Source organism: Syngnathoides biaculeatus, chromosome 7, assembly GCF_019802595.1.
Source record: "Syngnathoides biaculeatus isolate LvHL_M chromosome 7, ASM1980259v1, whole genome shotgun sequence".
NCBI lineage: Eukaryota > Metazoa > Chordata > Actinopteri > Syngnathiformes > Syngnathidae > Syngnathoides > Syngnathoides biaculeatus.
In genome coordinates, this window is record NC_084646.1 from 31403857 (window position 1) to 31423229 (window position 19373).

The 19373-nt window shown below is 40.0% G+C and overlaps 1 protein-coding gene across 5 annotated transcripts in view; it reads right to left on the minus strand.

Annotated features, from left to right (window-relative positions):
• Window positions 1-19373, minus strand: part of gmds (GDP-mannose 4,6-dehydratase) — a 262351-nt gene that overhangs the window by 15843 nt on the left and 227135 nt on the right. For 4 of the 5 annotated variants that reach the window (XR_009795595.1, XM_061824038.1, XM_061824036.1 and 1 more), the window contains one exon: window positions 9044-9183. The exons of the other annotated variant lie outside the window; for it this stretch is intronic. Coding sequence is in view for 3 of the 4 variants with exons in the window: in XM_061824038.1 (XP_061680022.1) it covers window positions 9044-9183 (140 nt within the window). In the remaining variant the exon portion in view is untranslated. The remainder of the gene's footprint in view (window positions 1-9043; window positions 9184-19373) is intronic. 5 annotated transcript variants of the gene reach the window in all.

Consider the following 19373-nt stretch of genomic DNA (forward strand, 5'->3'; position numbering starts at 1 on the left):
TTGACTTGTGCCTGGATGCTGATGAGCAGTATCTCCTATAAATGTGTCTCGTACTTTTTCTGACCAAATCACATTAACCGCGTTTAGAATTTAATCCAGTGACTCCTTTTGTCAACAAAGATTTCGACAGGTGACAGAGAGTTTGGATTGCTAAATGAAAGAAAGCTGCTAACAAGTGCGCTGAAGCCATGTGAATTCACCTTAAACAGAGCATGTAACGAATAATTTAACTTAAACCACAAACAGATGGGTCACAATATAATCTTCATATGGAGCCGATTTGAAACTGAACACCAGGATGCTGGTAAACATTGTTAAAAGTAATACTCTGCCAGTCCCTCAAAATATGAAGTTATAGATTATTTAAAAAAAAAAAAAAAGACTAGGTAAATTCAATGTAGTGAGTCAGAAGTACTCTATGTACTCTCCCTAAGGTTCAAGTTGATACAACAGCACCATGACAAAGAAAAGGACCAGTGATCATCCATTCAGAAGACAGAAGTGGGAAGTAGTTGAAGCTCTTGAAAAGGTCAGTGTAGAGGTTGAGCTGGACAATATTCCTCCAAAAGAGGAGGAAATACTATATAATGTGTAAAACTATTAAGGGATATTTGGTGTATTGCTTTGCCTATTGCAATATTAGAAAAGACCAATTTGAATTTTGTTTTTGTTAATGCCAGCCTTTGCTACAGCATTCAAAAATCACAAATAATCAATATACAAATAGTATCTTTCCAAATAACCACATGTTAAAATTCATGCCTTCGGGTTTATATTTTGCTGAAAAATATTTATTGGACTGGATTAAAAAAAAGAAAGAAAAAAATCAACATCACATTTACTACGTCACAATAATGGAAAAAATTATTGGATGAGAGGTGAACTTGGCTCTCTGTATGACTGTTATTGTCATGGAGAATGTCACACTGCACTGTGAAGCATTTATAAAATAATATTTCCATCGATGTGGTAGTATTCCAAATCCCCTTGCCTCTGGAGTTTTTCCAACACTCCCCACAAAAGAACCCCAAAACATTAAACCCAATTAATTTTTTTTTCAAGGGAGATGACAGAGTGTGAGCATGCTGCATAAAGCACACAGGCAGTACAAGAATAGGCATTTACAGGCTAGGGGCGTACCCCCACTGGTCACACATTTACACACTAAAGATGATCTCTCTTGCCAACAACCAAAAATGTGATTCCTGGGTATTGGAAAGTAGACCACTGCTGTGTTGTGTCACTTCTGTGATGGACCCAAGTCAAACTTTGTGTAATGGATGTCATCGTAACTGTGGAAACTAACTTTATCTTACATATATAAATAAACTGAGCACAACAGCTCTGTTTTGGAAGTCTGGTAGCAATCCTGGAGTAGAGAAGACAATATTAGAGAGGAAAGCAAATAGCTTTGACCAGACTAAAAAGTTGTTTTATGACCAAACTGCCCAAATCCCATCAGGGATTTAAAGTTGTATTGTTGTTGTTTTCTGACAAAAATGGGAATAGTAAAGAAAAACATGGATCAGAAAGCAGTTCTCTCTCAAGCACTGATGCAGTTGTCTGTCTGGAGAAACATGGAGGTACCGGTGCTCTTGCAGTGCACTGGTGTGTAAGCTTGAGCTTGAGCAGGTGAAAACACAGTCTCAGGAGAGCTCTATTATGTTTCTTCAGACCCAGAATCACAAATCTGTCACTGGTCAGCTACTAACCCACTTCGATTTGAGTGTGGAGGTTGTACTTGCTGCTTTACCACTGAAAGCAAGAGTGTCCAAAGGATGCAAATATGACTGAAATCATTTGCCTTAATTTAGTAAACACAAGTAAAACCACTTGTTATGTCCAGCCCCGTAGAACTGTTTTCAAGCCTGGAAGGAGTTTCTGTGTCCTCTACCTGACCTCCCCTTTTGCATCATCTGTTTCCAATCCACCTCATCACCACTTATACACTGGTGTGTATAAGCCTGCCTGTTTCCAGAATTCCACCCCAAAGTATTGCTGCCTCTACTACCGGTAACACGGCATACATGAAACAATGAAGCCACCTCATTCCTTCAATCTCCTATTAACTCTTGTGTCTCCTCATTCTCAGTGTTAGGAGACACTGACCCACTGTTCCTGATAGATATAATTCGTGTCATCAATCCGTCCCCCTGTTCTCTCCACTGCCTCCAACCTGTCCATACCACAACCTACCAACACATCCAGGACCACATCCATACCCTTTCCTCAATAAACTGCTCATCATATTACATCTACCTCTTCCTGATCTTAGCTCCAGTTCCTTACTACTTGTGGCACCAATATAATATATTTTCTTCATAAATTCAAATGATTTTAACTACATTCTACACTCCAGTGTTTCGTTAAAGGTGAAAACCCATTTTGGGTTGGCCCACAGCCCTGTAAACCACTAAAATAGATCCTCCCTAGCACTGTGTTGCTCTCTACATTCAGATCAAAACAACAACACTGGATTTGGACATTGGACCGCATTTGACAAGAAGCGGAAATTTGAGGAAACTATTTTTTTTTTTTTTTTTTTTACTTACAACACGCTCACGAGACAACAAGACAGTGACTACACCCTGCTCAAAACCCTCACCAAAACCTGTTTTAAAATGGCTTTTAATGTTTAAGTTGAACTGTTAAGCATTAAGAGGTTTGAAAAGTTCTTTGTCAGTAAAAACCATTATTTCTTTTCTTAAACCAAGAGAAAAATAACAATGTGCTTGCTAAAATTAAAAGTTTGTCTTTGTTTTCTTTTTGTCTGTGTAGATTCTCGAGGTCATGTTAATCATCCAGGTCATGTTAATCTGCATACAAGACTTTAGTTGCTTGTTGGATTTGTGTTTTTGATTGTTTTAAGTAAACATGAAAAAATGACAGATTATTATGCTATTAGGCTACAAATGTGTGGAAAACCTATATAAAAAACCCATTTTCCTGTAGTAGTTACACAGTAGTTTCAGCTGTGAAAATACCCACTTTTTCAAAGCTCCCACTTTTCAAGATGCCACCAACCCCCCCCAAAAAAGTGACGTGGACAATGTCAAAAGTTATTTTGAGTAAATACCATGGTCCGCTAAACAATGTAAGCCCGACTGCAAATGTTCCTTATGTTGGAGTTTCGACACAGCTAACATATCGGAAATTTTGTCCTTGTTTTTGTGGCAGTGTTTCAACCACCGCCAAAGATCCAGGGAACATTTAAATGGGTCTACAATGCATGGAAATGCATGACACTGCAGGTGTGCAGTTGGGGAAAGAGGACTCATGCTGTCCAAACATGATGGTGCCACACAAGGCAGATAATACTACATTATAATTTACACCACTACTTCCTTTGGGATCAATAATGTATTCAGATTTACGAGATGCTGAGCACGTTAGGAAGCTTGAAGGTGAGGTCCAACCTGTTGTTAACTGTGCTGTTTTCACTTCTGTGTCAACCCTATCAAATTCAAATCCCCTGAAAAAAATGTGCAGGTATAGCTCAACGGAGTTACTTCGTATAACATAAGACACAACTCTCATTGTGATGTACACCAGTAATAGTTTGTTGCGAACTATGACAGTAATAATAATAAATACATACTTAATTCAATACCTTCTGACAGTGTCCATCTAACGTGACCTTTGTTGAATCTTAATGGGCAGATGTTCCTAATGTTTTGGCAAGCAAGTGCATATGTTGTGTAAATACATAGTACACTGCTTCACATTGCCTTTTAATTAGAATGGCATATTAAAACCAAAAAGTTATCAAAGTTAGTATTTATTAAAAATACTGCATTTGTGTAAAAGAATTGTAATAATTTTTAATCAAATGTATTTGTGTATTGTTCAAATTGTACAGTAATTGTTTCTCATGATTTCAGCAATAGATTCTTGTAAGGCAATATTAAAAAATAGATGCATTCATACATAACTTACTGACTGGTTATAGTATTTAGCTTTAATAAGTGATTTCAATGCATTATTACTTACTCCATTTTCTGAGCTCCTTATACGCAGGAGCCTATTCCAGCTGTCATCAGGGAGGAGGCAGGGTACACCCCGAACTGGTTGCCAGCCAATCGCAGGGCACATGGAGACAGACAACAGTCACACTCACAATCACACCGAGTGGCAATTTAGAGTGTCCAATTAATGCATGTTTTGGAGATGTGGGAGGAAACTAGAGTGCCTGGAGGGAACCCACACAGGCACGGGGAGAACAGACAAACTCCACACAGGGGGCTCGGATTTGAACCCCGGTTCTCAGAACTCTGAGGCCAATGCTCTACGGCTGCTCCACCGTCCCGCCATTTGGGTTTAATGAGTTGTAATTTATTGGCACTCCAGAGAGCCACGCCCAACAAGGTCAGCGCATATGTATGTGTGTGCTATGTTTTGTGTATGTGTGTGTGTGTGTGCTTGTGTGTGAATGAATGTGTGTGTGTGTGTGTGAGAGAGAGAGAGAGAGAGAGAGAGAGGAGAGAGAGAGAGAGAGAGAGAGAGAGAGAGAGAATCTTTGTGAGTTTGGAGTACAGTTGAGGTTTTCCTTCCCTGACTCCCTGCACATTGTGTTCAAAGAGGGTGACCGTCATTCTGATGAATACATACACTACAATAAACGCACACGCAGAGTAAAACTGACACACAATCTTGAGTGTAAACATTTAAATTTGTCAATTCAGCCTTACGACATAAAAGTTTTGCTGACCAAGCCCCTACACTTTTGTGGAAATCAAGCCTGCTGCATGTCCTGACCTAATTTCAGACATACAGCACATGTTAAACTGAAAATGTTGGCGGAGTTGTAACTAATTGATACTCCTGTTGTGTTTACATGGCAGGGAGGGGGAGGGGGGGCAGCTGGCAGAGATTAGAATCATCCACACATTTTCCCTAATGACCATGTTAATTTGGGATGACTATAGGATACAAATTTGGATCATATGGATAAAAGTGCATATGCTCTCAGAGTCAAACGAGTGGAGCTGTACTTGTTGCTAATACTCCACTCAACTGTTCCTGACCCCACCTTCCAACGTTATTCTATTATTCCTGCGGATGGGACACAGATCATATTTCCTAGAATCAGCATAAAGCTGCAGATGGAGTGAGAGTTGAAGACGTAAGGAGCGGAAAAGAGAATGAAGGGCTTAGGTGACTTCACTGCCGCTGAGATCAAACAGAAATGAAATATCTATTAATGTGCAGAACACAAAGACGAGTAGTGTACAGTATGTGTGGGAAGGGCGCATGTGGGTCAGTGTATGAACCATTCTTCAGACCAAATTCTCACAATCACATTAAAGAAAAAAAGCTGACTGAACGAGAGTGACAAGAAGAGAAAAACACTTCCAGTCTTATCTTAATTGATGCATGCTCAGTAAGCACTGAATTACCTTGTCAGTTGCTGCGTGGCACTCCCGACATCAACATATAAATGATTTAATAAAAGTGATCATAAAATAAATTAAATGTTATTTTATGGCAATCCTTGTTACTTAGAAACAGCTAACTTTCTAAAGTGGCTTTACTAATTTATTTTGGGCGTTGAACACACCAAAGCAAAGTCAGTTTAGTTTTTAGATAGCCAGTAATTCACCAAATGAACAGAACTGAGTTGAAACTAGTGATTCAGATAATCAGAAACTAATTTACGAAATGAAGGAATAAAGGTCCGTCTTGTTTGATCCATAGTTACATGTAGTTCTAGTGCAAGTGCAAGATAATAATTTTAACAGCCACTTGATTGGAAGATTACCATGAATCTTTGTTTATCGCAAAGGTCCATATGGGGCCACCGATAAAACTCAATGATCACTTAAAAAATTGCACTATACCAGAGGTGTGAAGACTGAAGAGTGAAATAAAATGCGCTGTAGAAGTGATAGAGGATATTAAAGTGGAGGAGGGATTGCATCAGAGATCGTCCCTGAGCCTTTTCCTGTTTGCAATGGTGATGGATAGGCTGACTGATGGGGTTCAACTGGAACCCCTTGGGCCATGATGTTATTTGTCTCTGAGACTCTATCATTTTCTATCTAGTCTACATCACTGCACCATAAATCAGTGCTTACTGTTTGAAAAATTGGATTGGCTGATTAAGGTAAAATGGGATGGCTTAACCGTAACATTATTTGCAGGGAAAGCACCGAGCAGGTGGAGGAACAGTTCTAAAGTTGGAGGCACGCTCTGGAAAGGAGAGGAATGAAGATTAGTCAAAGTGAGACAGAATATATTCACATGAATGAGAGGGGTAGAGAGGCGAGAGTGAGGCTACAGGGAGGAGAGTTAGCTAGGGTGGAGAACTTGAAATACTTGGGATCAACAGTCCAGAGCAATGTTGAGCGTGGTAAGGAAATGAAGAAACGAGTCAAAACAGGATGGAACAGGTACAGGAAGGTGTTAGGTGTGTTATGTGACAGAAGAGTCTCTGCAGGATGAAGGGCAAAGTTTATCAAACAGTTCTGATGCTAGCCATGATGTATGCACTAGAGGCAGTGGCACAAAAGAGACAGCCGGAAGTAGAGCTGGAGGTGGTGGAAATGAAGATGTTGAGATTCTTTCTAGGAGTGAACCGGTTGGATAGGATTCAAAATTACCTCATAAGAGGGACAGCCGAAGTTGGATGTTTTGGAGGCAAGGTTCGAGAGAGAAGACATTGATACTGTAGATAAAGTTGAGTTGAGTTGCGAAAACTGCTGACAGCAACAAAATATTTCTCCATTTAATTTTTGGGATAGGCAATTTGTCCTGTATTTTCTGTGCCTTCATCTATCCATTTGTTTTTTTTTATTTCTCCAGCACAATATTTATAGCTCCTTTTATTCACCCATAACTATTTTCAATTGGCACAAAACTCCATCTACTACCATCTGTCTCTGAGACATTTTCTATCTGGTCTACATCACTGCACGATAAATCAGTGTTTACTGTTTGAAAAATTGGATTGGGTGATTAAGATCAAATAGGATGGCTTAATTAGTATATGTAATTGGTCTGGTTTTGTCATTCACCAAGCCAATACCGTTAAGCCTACAATGGTTGCGCTGATTAAAACAGAAATGCTCATCAGATTTTGAATCATAACCCTTGTCATGGTCTGTATGAGATAACGTCTGGGTCTGGGTCTGGACCGCGGTCCATCAGTTAGTGACCTTTGTTATTCAGATTTTTTTATAGCCTAGTAATCTATTTTTTTGGATGTTGCACTTGTTTTTCACAAGATACATAGAGAAATGTGTTATCTATATTCAACCAATTGCAGTAGTTAGGTATGGAGGGCTCATGCTAATCCCTGTATTGTAATCTATTTTGATAACTGATTAGTTACCGATTATTTTGCAACTAGTTGAGTTTTCAGATCATATTTGAATTGCAACTTATCTCACCAGCAAGCAGCTGGTGTGATAACAGCTATCCCTTTAACCATCATTAGCTTCCAGCTTGAAGTGTAAGTGCAAACTAAAAATAAAGACAATTATAATGATGGTAGATTCAAATTTTAATTAACCTTGCAGCTTGTACCAGCACTCCTAATATGGTTAGATATGATAGTGCAAAGGAAAGCAATACTCTGGCCTTTAACATTTTTAGCTGTGAATGTTTAGTGCATTTGGGAAATAGAAGCAAAAAATATGCATTAGCAACACGATGAATACCATGTACCAGTGTAAATACAGAATATGAATAAAATTATACATTGTCGGGATATTTCACTGTTCGCAGGTATCAAACATTTTTTAAATGTAGATGAGAGTGGAAAAAGCTGGACCAGGGGGCGCATCAGGCCCACCTCATCATTTTATGTGGCCCGCAAAAACAAATCATGTAGGTACTTGAACAGTCATAATTCTTGCTAAAATCTGTGGGGGAAAAAAAATCAATTATCATATGGAATAAATATTTCCAGCAATGTTTTTGTTACCAAACCACTTTTACAGTACGTTAATTCAAGAGTGCAGTAACTATTACCCTTGATCTCAGAGCTCTACAGGTTTTGTATTCCGTAAACATTTCTTTCATGTATTCAGGACATAAACCATCTAGTAATGTGTAGAGCTCGTGCACCCACGTCATAAAATCACGTGACATCACCATATTGCCGGTCAAACAAAGCATTGTTGCAAGTTAATTCCGTTGAGATGAACTGAAAATATGCCTTATAGCATGACATCCAGAGTTTTGTCTGATACTGGTAACAAAGGAAGGTACGTCGAAAAATTAGAGACACTTGGCATAGAGGACCCATATTTACTGCCAAAGTTGATGTTTTTGCCGATAAGAAATTGGACTGTTAATTCGCTTCTGCTTGTCTTGGACAACTGGATAATACACATGTATCTGGTGAGTAAGTCATTGAGATCTACACAGAAAAGCTCGAAAGCGTATAAAAGTCTGGATGCATACAATCTGCTGGATCTGTTCTCAATCAGGAATAAATCCCACATCGTGATGGACCCACTAAGATTTTTTCAATAGGAATACCAATATTTAAATAAATGACTCCTCGTTTTACACAAACTAGCATTCATGACTGTGACAGGAAAAAAATGTACCCTCAGTACCAGGAAATGTATTGCTGCTACACACTTACCTCCGTAAACCTCTCTTTGACAGTTTATTAGTTTTTTTAAATATATATTGTTCTCAAATGAGTCAATTTGGCGTGATAAATACGTCTTGAAATTTTGAGATGGAAAAGAATAATTCCTGTCTGAAATGATCGCCACACTGGCGTATTTTGTTGAACACCATCTGTCATGTGCACAATCTCTTTACACTTCTCATTTTTTCAACACAAATACAAAATGACCTGGTTTTACAGAAACTTGCATTCATTCACTATGATTGGGAAAAAAAAATTAGGATAGGGAGTTGTCTCCTCCGTACACGGAAGCATATTGCAGTCACACGCACACACACACACCTTCGTAATTCTCTCTGCGACAGACTTTTTTTTTAAAATACGCATTGTTCTCAAATGAGTCAATTTGGCATTACAAATACTTCTTGGTTATTTGAGATTGAGAAGAATAATTCCCACCTGAAATGAAGTGAATGCTGCACAGGCGTGTGTATTTGGTTGGGCACCATCCATCATGTTTAATTGCTGGAATCCATTGATCTTTTCTGGTCTTGTCAGATGGTATTCTATAGAAGCAATTCTTTGAAGATCTGCCTCCTCTGTTGTGACAAACAATAGCACAACAAGTCTTGGGCATTGTGAATATTCTGCTCCGGTTCAATGTCCCCCACAATGCTGAGCAGCTCTGTTTGACCGGCAATATGGTGCCGTGAAAACGGTGAAGTCACGCGCACGAGCTCTATAGACCAGTAGCAGAACTTTAACATCTATTCTAAAGCTGACTGAAAGCCAATGCAAAGACTTTAGAATTGGAGTTGTATGCTCTGATCTCTTTGTTCTGGTCAGAACCTGAGCTGAGGCATTCAGAATGAGCTGCAGAGGTTTAATACTATTTTTGGGGAGTTCAGTCAGAAGACCAGTACAATAGTCAAGTCTACCTGAGAAAAAAAAAAGCATAAATGAGCTTTTCTTGGTCTGCTTGACACATACAAGCCTTCACTTCCATTTTTTTTGTAATTGATTTGATACAATTGTTGAAAGTCAGGTCAGAATTTATCAGAACACCAAGGTTTTGGACTTGGTCTTTGGCTTTTAAAGATAGTGAGTCCAGGTATTTTGTAACAGCGATTCTCTTTTCTTAATGAAAAAAAAAAATTGTCTCCGTTTTGTTTAGTTCAGTTGAAGTAAATTTTGGCTCATCCAGTTATTTATCTGCTTTTTACAGTGACACAACACCTCAATTGAACTGCAGTCATCTGGAGACACTCCTAAATATAACTGTCATTTCCATAGGTATGATAGTCCAAATTAAAGTTTTGAAAAATTTGACCCAAATACAGTCCAAGAACTGACTCTTGAGGGACTCCATAAATCCTCGCCAACAAGACCGAAATTGACACCTTTCCTGAGTCAGTATTCAACTTTACCGATTCTGTACTTCAATGAGTTCGGAAACTGGATAGAAATTGGTCAAAAATTGGATTTATATTCAAGAAACTGCTGACTTTCTCAACAATATTGGCGATGAAAGGGATGGGTCTATAGCTTGCGAACATGGAATGGTCCAGTGCTCTGTTTTTTTAGAAGAGGCTTAACAGCAGCTACTTTAGGAGCTTTTGGAAACTCACCGGACTGAATTGAGTAATTGATTATTTGCTTCAAATAAGATAGCACTGACTTCACAATAGTTTAGGAAAAGTGGCAATAACAGGCAAACTCATCACATTTATCAGCTGTTATGAGTTCTGGAGCTATCTGATTCGGATGGGTGTTGTGAGCTTATCAACCACAGCAAACAGATTGTGAGTATTGTTGAGGTTTTTACTGAAGATTTCAGAAATGTGTTGCTGTCTAGCCTTGACTAACTCTTAAATAAAATAACAGACACTGTCTGCTGAGGTCAGTCAATCTGGGGTTTAAACTTTCTTCACTTGTGTTCTGCTTTACTCCAGTTTGATTTAGAGCTCTTGACCATCATTGTACTCCTCCACGGTGTTCTAGGTCCCTTCAGGATGGTCTTAGTTTTAACAGGAGCGACAGCATTCATGGTCTTTGAGATTTTTGAGGTGAAATTGTCCAAAACGTCATCAACTGTCTCAGCATTCAATCTGCGGCAAAGCTACAGTCTCCATAAACTTTGTCCCAGTACTCTCATTTATGTACCTTTTCCTAATAGACATAAAGGTTATCTGAACTTTTAGTAGAATCTGTAATTCACAAAATACATGAAAATGGTCAGAAATAGCAAATTCTATGTCAATTCTAATGTCAATTGACAGAATTTCAACATCCTGAGAGATGACCAGGTCTAAAATGTGACATTGTTTGTGAATTGAACTCCTAATATGTTGAGAGGTCAAATGTGTCTAGTCTAGTTCTTTGGATGTTTTTTCCATGTTATTGTCAACATGAATGTTAAAGTCTCCTGTTATGACAAAATAGTTGTCTTCTTCTTTTCCTTTCGGCTTCTCCCATTAGGGGTCGCCACAGCGTGTCCTCTTTTTCCATCTTAGCCTATCTCCTGCATCTTCCTCTCTCACCCCAACTTCCCTCATGTCTTCCCTCCCCACATCCATAAACCTTCTCTTTGGTCTTCCTCTCGCTCTTTTGCCTGGCACCTCCATTCTCAGCACCCTTCCACCAATATACTCACTCTGTCGCCTCTGAACATGTCCAAACCATTGAAGTCTGCTCTCTTGAATCTTGTCTCCAAAACATCCAACTTTGGCTGTCCCTCTAATGAGCTCATTTCTAATCCTATCCAACCTGCTCACTCCGAGCGAGAACCTCAACATCTTCATTTCTGCTACCTCCAGTTCTGCTTCCTGTTGTTTCTTCAGTGCCACCGTCTCTCGTCCGGACATCATGGCTGGCCTCACCACTGTTTTGTAAACTTTGCCCTTCATCCGAGCAGAGACACATAATACACCAGACACGTGTTCCAACCTGCTTGGACCTGTTTCTTCACTTCTTTACCACACTCACCATTGCTCTGGATTGTTGACCCTAAATATTTGAAGTCCTCCACCCTCGCTATCTCTTCTCCCTGGAGCTTCACTCTTTCCCCCATCCCTCTCGTTCACGCACATATATTCAGTTTTACTTCGGCTAATCTCCATTCCTCTCCTTTCCAGTGCATGTCTCCATCTTTCTAATTGTTCCTCTGCATGCTCCCTGCTTTCACTGCATATCACAATATCATCTGCGAACATCATGGTCCAAGGGGATTCCAGTCTAACCTCATCTGTCAGCCTATCCATTACCACTGCAAACAGGAAGGGGCTCGGAGCTGATCCCTGATGCAGTCCCACCTCCACCTTAAATTCCTCTGTCACACCTAAGGCACACCTCACCATTGTTTTGCTGCCATCATACATGTCGTGTACTATTTTAACATACTTCTCTGCCACACTAGACTTACGCATGCAGTACCACAGTTCCTCTCTTGGTAGTCTGTCATAGGCTTTCTCTAGATCCACAAAGACACAATGTAGCTCCTTCCGACCTTCTCTGTACTTTTCCACTAGCATCCTCAAGGAAAATAATGCATCTGTGGTACTCTTTCTAGGCATGAAACCATACTGTTGCTTGCAGATACTTACTTCTGTCCGGAGTCTAGCCTCCACTACTCTTTCCCATAACTTCATTGTGTGGCTCATCAAATTTATTCCTCTATAATTCCCACAGCTCTGAACATCGCCTTTGTTCTTAAAAATGGGAACTTGAACACTTTTCCTCCATTCTTCAGGCATCTTTTCCCCCGCTAATATTCTGTTGAATAAGTTGGTCAAAAACTCCACAGCCATCTATCAAAATTGCTTCCATACCTCCACTGGTATGTCATCAGGACCAACTGCCTTTCTATTGTTCATCCTTTGTAGTGCCTTTCTGACTTCCCCCTTACTAATCATTGCCACTTCCTGGTCCTTCACACCTGCCTCTTCAACTCTCCCTTCTCTCTCATTTTCTTCATTCATCAACATCTCAAAGTATTCTTTCCATCTATTTAGCACACTACTGGCACCAGTCAACACATTTCCGTCTCTATCCTTAATCACCCTTACCTGCTGCACATCCTTCCCATCTCTATCCCTCTGTCTGGCCAACCTGTAGAGATACTTTTCTCCTTCTTTCATGTCCAACCTGGTGTACATGTCTTCATATGCCCCTTGGTTAGCCTTTGCTACCACTACCTTAGCCCTACGTCGCATCTCGATGTACTCCTTTCGCCTCTCCTCGGTCCTCTCAGTGTCCCACTTCTTCTTCGCTAATCTCTTTCCTTGTATGACTCCCTGTATTTTGGGGTTCCACCACCAAGTCTCCTTCTCCCCTTTCCTACCAGAAGACACACCAAGTACTCTCCTGCCTGTCTCTCTGATTACCTTGGCTGTCGTAGTCCAGTGTTCCGGGAGCTTCTGCTGTCCATCGAGAGCCTGTCTCACCTCTTTCCGAAAGGCCACACAATATTCTTCCTTTCTCAGCTTCCACCACATGGTTCTCTGTGCTACCTTTGTCTTCTTAATCTTCCTACCCACCACCACAGTCATCCTACACACCACCATGCTATGCTGTCGCGCTACACTCTCCCCTACTACTACTTTACAGTCAGTAATCTCCTTCAGATTACATCGTCTGCACAAAATATAATCCACCTGCGTGCTTCTACCTCCGCTCTTGTAGGTCACTATATGTTCCTCCCTCTTCTGGAAATAAGTGTTCACTACAGCCATCTCCATCCTTTTTGAAAGTCCACCACCATCTGTCCCTCAAAGTTCCTTTCCTGGATGCCGTACTTACCCATCACTTCTTCGTCGCCACTGTTTCCTTTCCCAAAATGTCCATCACAATCTGCACCAATCACAACTCTCTCGCTGTCTGGGATGCTCAGAACGACTTCATCTAGTTCCTTCCAGAATTTCTCTTTCAACTCTAGGTCACATCCTACCTGTGGGGCATAGCCGCTAACCACATTATACAGAAAACCCTCAATTTCAAATTTTAGTGTCATCACTCGATCTGATACTCTTTTCACCTCCAAGACATTCTTAGCTCTTTCTTTAAAATAACCCCTAGTCCGTTTCTCTTCCCGTCTACTCCGTGGTAGAATAATTTAAACCCTGCTCCTAAACTTCTAGCCTTACTACCTTTCCACCTGCTCTCTTGGATGCACAGTATATCAACCTTTCTCCTAATCATCATGTCAACCAACTCCTGAGCTTTTCCTGTCATAGTCCCAACATTTAAAGTCCCTCCACTCAGTTGTAGGCTCTGTGCATTCCTCTTTTTCTTCTGACGACAGATCCGATTTCCTCCTCTTCTTTGTCTTCGACCGACAGTAGCTGAATTTCCACCGACACCCTGCATGTTAGCAGTGCTCATTACAAATAACTGACAGCAGTTCTGCAAAATCCTCCATAAATATTCTATTGTATCCTGGAGGTCTATAAATTATTAAAACAATAACCTTTGTGCCACCTTAAACAAAAAAACTGATATTCAAAACAACTAAAATTAGTATACAAGTATTTTATTCTTCTTTTCCTTTCGACTTGTCCCATTCGGGGTCGCCACAGCGACCTCTAACCCCAACTGCCATCATGTCTTCCCTCACAACATCCATCAACCTTCTCTTTGGTCTTCCTCTTGCTCTTTTACCTGGCAGCTCAATCCTCAGCACCCTTCTACCAATATACTCACTCTCTCGCTTCTGAACATGTCCAAACCATCGAAGTCTGCTCTCTCGAACCTTGTCTCCAAAACATCCAACTTTGGCTGTCCCTCTAATGAGCTCATTTCTAATCCTATCCATCCTACTCACTCTGAGCGAGAACCTCAACATCTTCATTTCTGCGACCTCAAGTTCTGCTTCCTGTTGTTTCTTCAGTGTCACCGGCTCTAATCCGTACATCATGGCCGGCCTTACCATTGTTTTATAAACTTTGCCCTTCATCCTAGCATAGACTCTTCTGTCACATAACACACCAGACACCTTTCGCCAGCTGTTCCAACCTGCTTGGACCCGTTTCTTCACTTCTTTACCACACTCACCATTGCTCTGTATTGTTGACCCTAAATATTTGAAGTCATCCACCCTCGCTAACTCTTCTCACTGGAGCTTCACTCTTCCTCCTACACCCCTCTCATTCACGCACAAATATTCTGTTTTAGTTCGGCTAATCTTCATTCCTCTCCTTACCAGTGCGTACCTCCATCTTTCTAATTGTTCCGCTGCCTGCTCACAATATCATCTGCAAACATCATGGTCCAAGGGGATTCCAGTCTAACCTCATCTGTCAGCCTATCCATTACCACTGCAAACAGGCAGGGGCTCAGAGCTGATCCCTGATGCAGTCCCACCTCCACCTTAAATTCTTCTGAGACACCAACGGCACACCTCACCATTGTTCTGCTGCCATCATACATGTCTTGTACTATTCTAACATATTTCTCTGTCACACCAGACTTACGCATGCAGTACCACAGACATGTCCAAGCAGAGAAATCTTTTTCAAGGGGAAAATTACCGCAGCATTGCTATGTAGCGTTCTACTGCTCGCTTTGGACACAACATCTATGTTTATCTTTTTTCATTCATTCATTTTCCGAGCCGGTTATCCTCACCAGAGTCGTGGTGGCACCAGTCCCAGGTATCATCAGGCAAGTGGTGGAGTCCACTCTGAACTAGTTGCCAGCCAATCACAGTGCAGATAGAGACAGACAACAGTCGCACTCACAATCACAACTAAGGCCAATTTAGAGTCCATAATTAATGCATGTTTTTGGGGGTGTGGGAGGATTGTTTGATTGATTGAAAGATCGAAACCTGAGTGCCCGAAGAAAACCCACGCAGACATGGGGAGAACATGCAAACTCCACATAGGTGGCTCCGGGATTTGAATGCAGGACCTCAAAACTGTGAGGCCAACGGTCTAACCAGTTGCACCACCATGCTGCCTCCTAGTTTATCTTGTTTAACTTTTTTAATTAAAAAAAAGATGTTTGAGAAGATTGAACTTTCTTTTAAATTTGTAATTGAAATTGGCCATGAGTGCATGTGCGCTGAGGCTGCAACCCACCCTCAACCGCTCGGTGCCTCAGGCGTCCCCGAGGTAAACTGAGTTTGAGACCCCTGATGTACAGTATATGTGATGAGGGCAAATGAAAACCTGAAGCAAATGTTAACATTTATACAATAGTTATTAGCAAGTTGCTCATTAACTATATTAATGAAAGTAGCTAACTAGCATATTCGCTTACCTAGACAACTGTCCCTCTTCGTAAAAAATGTAATCACCCACAACCTGCTGTCTTTTCGATGCTTGTGGATCACTATTGTGCTGCTCAGAAAAACAAGTTCAGTTTTGCTGGTTTTGCATTGCAGTCTTTTGTAGTATTTCTGGTGAAATGCTCCCAAACTTTTAATCTTGATTGTCTGTTAGTCATGATACTGTTTGATCTGATCTTTTTTTAGTTATATCACATCAGATCTGGATCACAAATAATGTGCATGTGCTTCAAGGACAGGAAGACAGACAAGGCAACGGAAGGTATAGAGGCAGTTTGGAGAAAAAAACAAAACTTGAAAAAAATACATGATGATTTAGATTATTAAATTGTCAACAATTTTGTTTGTCGACACAATCACGACTAGTTGACTTATTACTATCCAATGCATCCATTTTCTTAGACATTTAATTTATCCTCTCAAGGTTCACAGGAGTGCTGGAGCCTATCCCAGCAATCTTCAGGCAGGAGGTGAGTTTCTCCCTAAAGTGGTTGGCAGCAAAACGCAGGGCACATAGACACACAACAGTTGCACTCACAATCACACCTAGGGGCAATTTAGAATCTCCAGTGAATGCATGTTTTTGGGATGTGGGAGGAAACCGGGTGCCTGAAGAAAACCCACAGAGGCATGGGGAGAAAATGCAAACTCCACAGAGGCAGGGCTGGGATTTGAAAACCGGTCCTCAGAACTGTGAGGCCAACGATCTAACAAGATGCACCACCATTCTACCTTCTTATTACTCTGGTAATTAAAATTTTCATAGGCTATAATTTATACAAAACTGAATTATCCAAGTTACAGCCAATTGTAGGGCATAATCCAATCCAAACTAATACATTACAATAATAGCTTCTAAATGGATTCTATTATAAATATATTGCAATGAAACATAGAATGATTGTTAATGTTTAGTTTTTGCTTTGAGTTTCATTTCAAAGCAACCATTTAACAGTGCTTTACTATATGAATATTTATATTTATCTTATCAAACAATAAGCATTTTTTAGGTATTAGAGCATGCACATTGAAAGAATGTATGAAATCTCCATTAGTGTCACATTTAAATAAATAATTCAAATAATTAAATAATTGATGACGGTGATCAATTACATGAAAGTAACAAATTTACTTTGTCACATTTGGAGGGGGTACAGTAAGGATTTGAGAAAAGACTACACCTCCACATCACTAGACCTTTTTCAGGACAGCATTTCCTCTTCGAGCAACATTCCTCATGTTATCAGCCTCAGAAATTGGCTGTTCTCATCGTGCCCAATCAGGGAGAGCCAGAACATGACATTATGGAGCTATAAGAGAGAAAGAACAGAAAGTAGCTCCTCCACCTAGAATCAATGTTTCATTGTTTGTTGGCTAGCAATTAAGTGATAAGGATGAGAGAAAAACACTGAACATCTCAGAGAAAGTGTCCACTCAGTACTGCTCAGAAACCTTGTGGCATAAAGTATTAGAATTGTCCTCGAGATGAAGATGGGCATCCATTTAAAACAACTTTGAGGCAAATATTGCTTTCATTCAAACCTCACTGGGCCGTCAACTGTATAATGAGCCAGAGTCATAGGGATTTAATGGAGGGAGAGGATGACAGATGATCGAATAAGTTCATAATATCTATCTATCTATCTTATAAATATATATATGGGTGTGAATCATAGATGTGAATCCAATCCACTTTATTTATATGTGAACGTGTGTTTATCTGTGCCCGGCGATTGGTTGCCGACTACTTCAGGGTGTACCCCCCCTCTCGCCCAGAGTAAAATATATACAACCACCATCAGCCATTTTCTATCCACTACAGGCTTCTTCTTCACAATTCCAACTACTTCTGCACCTTCTGCTTATTTTCCACATTCAGCCTTCCACGTTCTTTAGGGTTTCACTGAGCCTTTTTATAACTTTGGCACTTGTAGTCCAAATGTCACAACCAGAGACAAGGACTGATAAAATGCATTGATTGAAAACTTTGCTTTTCAAGAAAATTATTCTTGATTGCAACATGAAGCCTTCCAAAAACCTGCCAGGCAAGCCTTACGTGGCATTCAACTTCAGTGTTTGTATTTCCATCTATTGTTACATGTTGGCCTAAATAGATGTGATTTTTGACGGGGTCTCAGACACAGTCATCCATGATTTTCTGGACAGTAAGGAGTGAACGTGACCGTCATTTATTTTTGTTCATTTTGAGAATTGAGTGACAGTTTTTTCAGTCTAATTCCTGAATACGATGCTGTAGTTGTTCAGCATTGTAAGAGAATGAAATGATGTTGTCCGCAAAACAAAGATGACTCATATTAGCGCTGTTAATTTTTAGCCCTCATTTTCCCCAATTAAGCTTTTTAAATGTAGACCAATGCCTACAGGAGTGAAGTGGTGGTGAATGAGTCAAACTCATTTTAACTGTCAATGGCTTTTTGTACTTGTTTTGTTGTTTGATTATTTGTTGAACTGCCTGTATGTGGTCTGTAGAATTAAAACTGCTATGAAAACCGTCTTGTTCTATCGGCTGTATTTCATTGACTTTAATTCCAATTCCTTTGCCCAATATATTTGCAATGACTGTAATTCATTGAGAACAGGGTTACTGGGCAATAATTTCTTAGGTCCATTATATACCCTCGTTTATTTATGATTTCTGCGTCTTTCCATGTCGCTGGTACTTCATGCAAGTCCAAGCAGCATTGAAATAGTTTTACAAGGATGTTCTTGTGCTAGTTACCTCTTTTTTCCCACAGGCGAACTAACAGGATTTTCAACCTCTTCATTCAAGATAAATGGAACTGGGTCTGCTTCTTGCTTTCTAGGATTCATTTGTCGAGGGTCGCTGGAGAGGTTTGGATAAAATTCTCATACGATTTCTTGGCAAATGTGACACATTATCCCATCTGTCCTTGCTAATCCAAAAATTATTTTCTTGTGGTGAACTAATGCGTGTTTAACAGTTTTTGTTCCATGTCCATCTGTAAGCATTTTCTAAACAAGGTGAACATTATGCTGTATGCAGTTCTCAATTTTTCTGTTTTTCCAAATTGTCTTGCACAACTCAACATATTCAATTTGGTTGGTAATGCGGTCCCTTTTCTGAAATATACTGTGTGTGTGTGTGTGTGTATACATGTATGTATATATACAGTGCCATGAAAAAGTATTCACCACCTTCTTGATTTCTATTTTTTTTTGCATATCTATCACACACAAATGTTTCAAATCATCAAACCAATTTGAATATCACTCTGAGACAACCCAAGAAAATACAAAATTCAGTTTTCATATGACAATTCAATTTATAAAGGCACAGAAAAACCCAAACCTTTCAGACTCTCTGTGAAAAAGCAATTGCCCACCCAAACATGGGTGTGCCACACTTGACAGCAATAACTGAAATCAACCGTTTGCCATAATGGGCGATGAGTCCTTCACAGCACTCTAAAGAAATTTTGTTCCACTCTTCTTTGCAGAATTGTTTCAACTCACCCATACTGG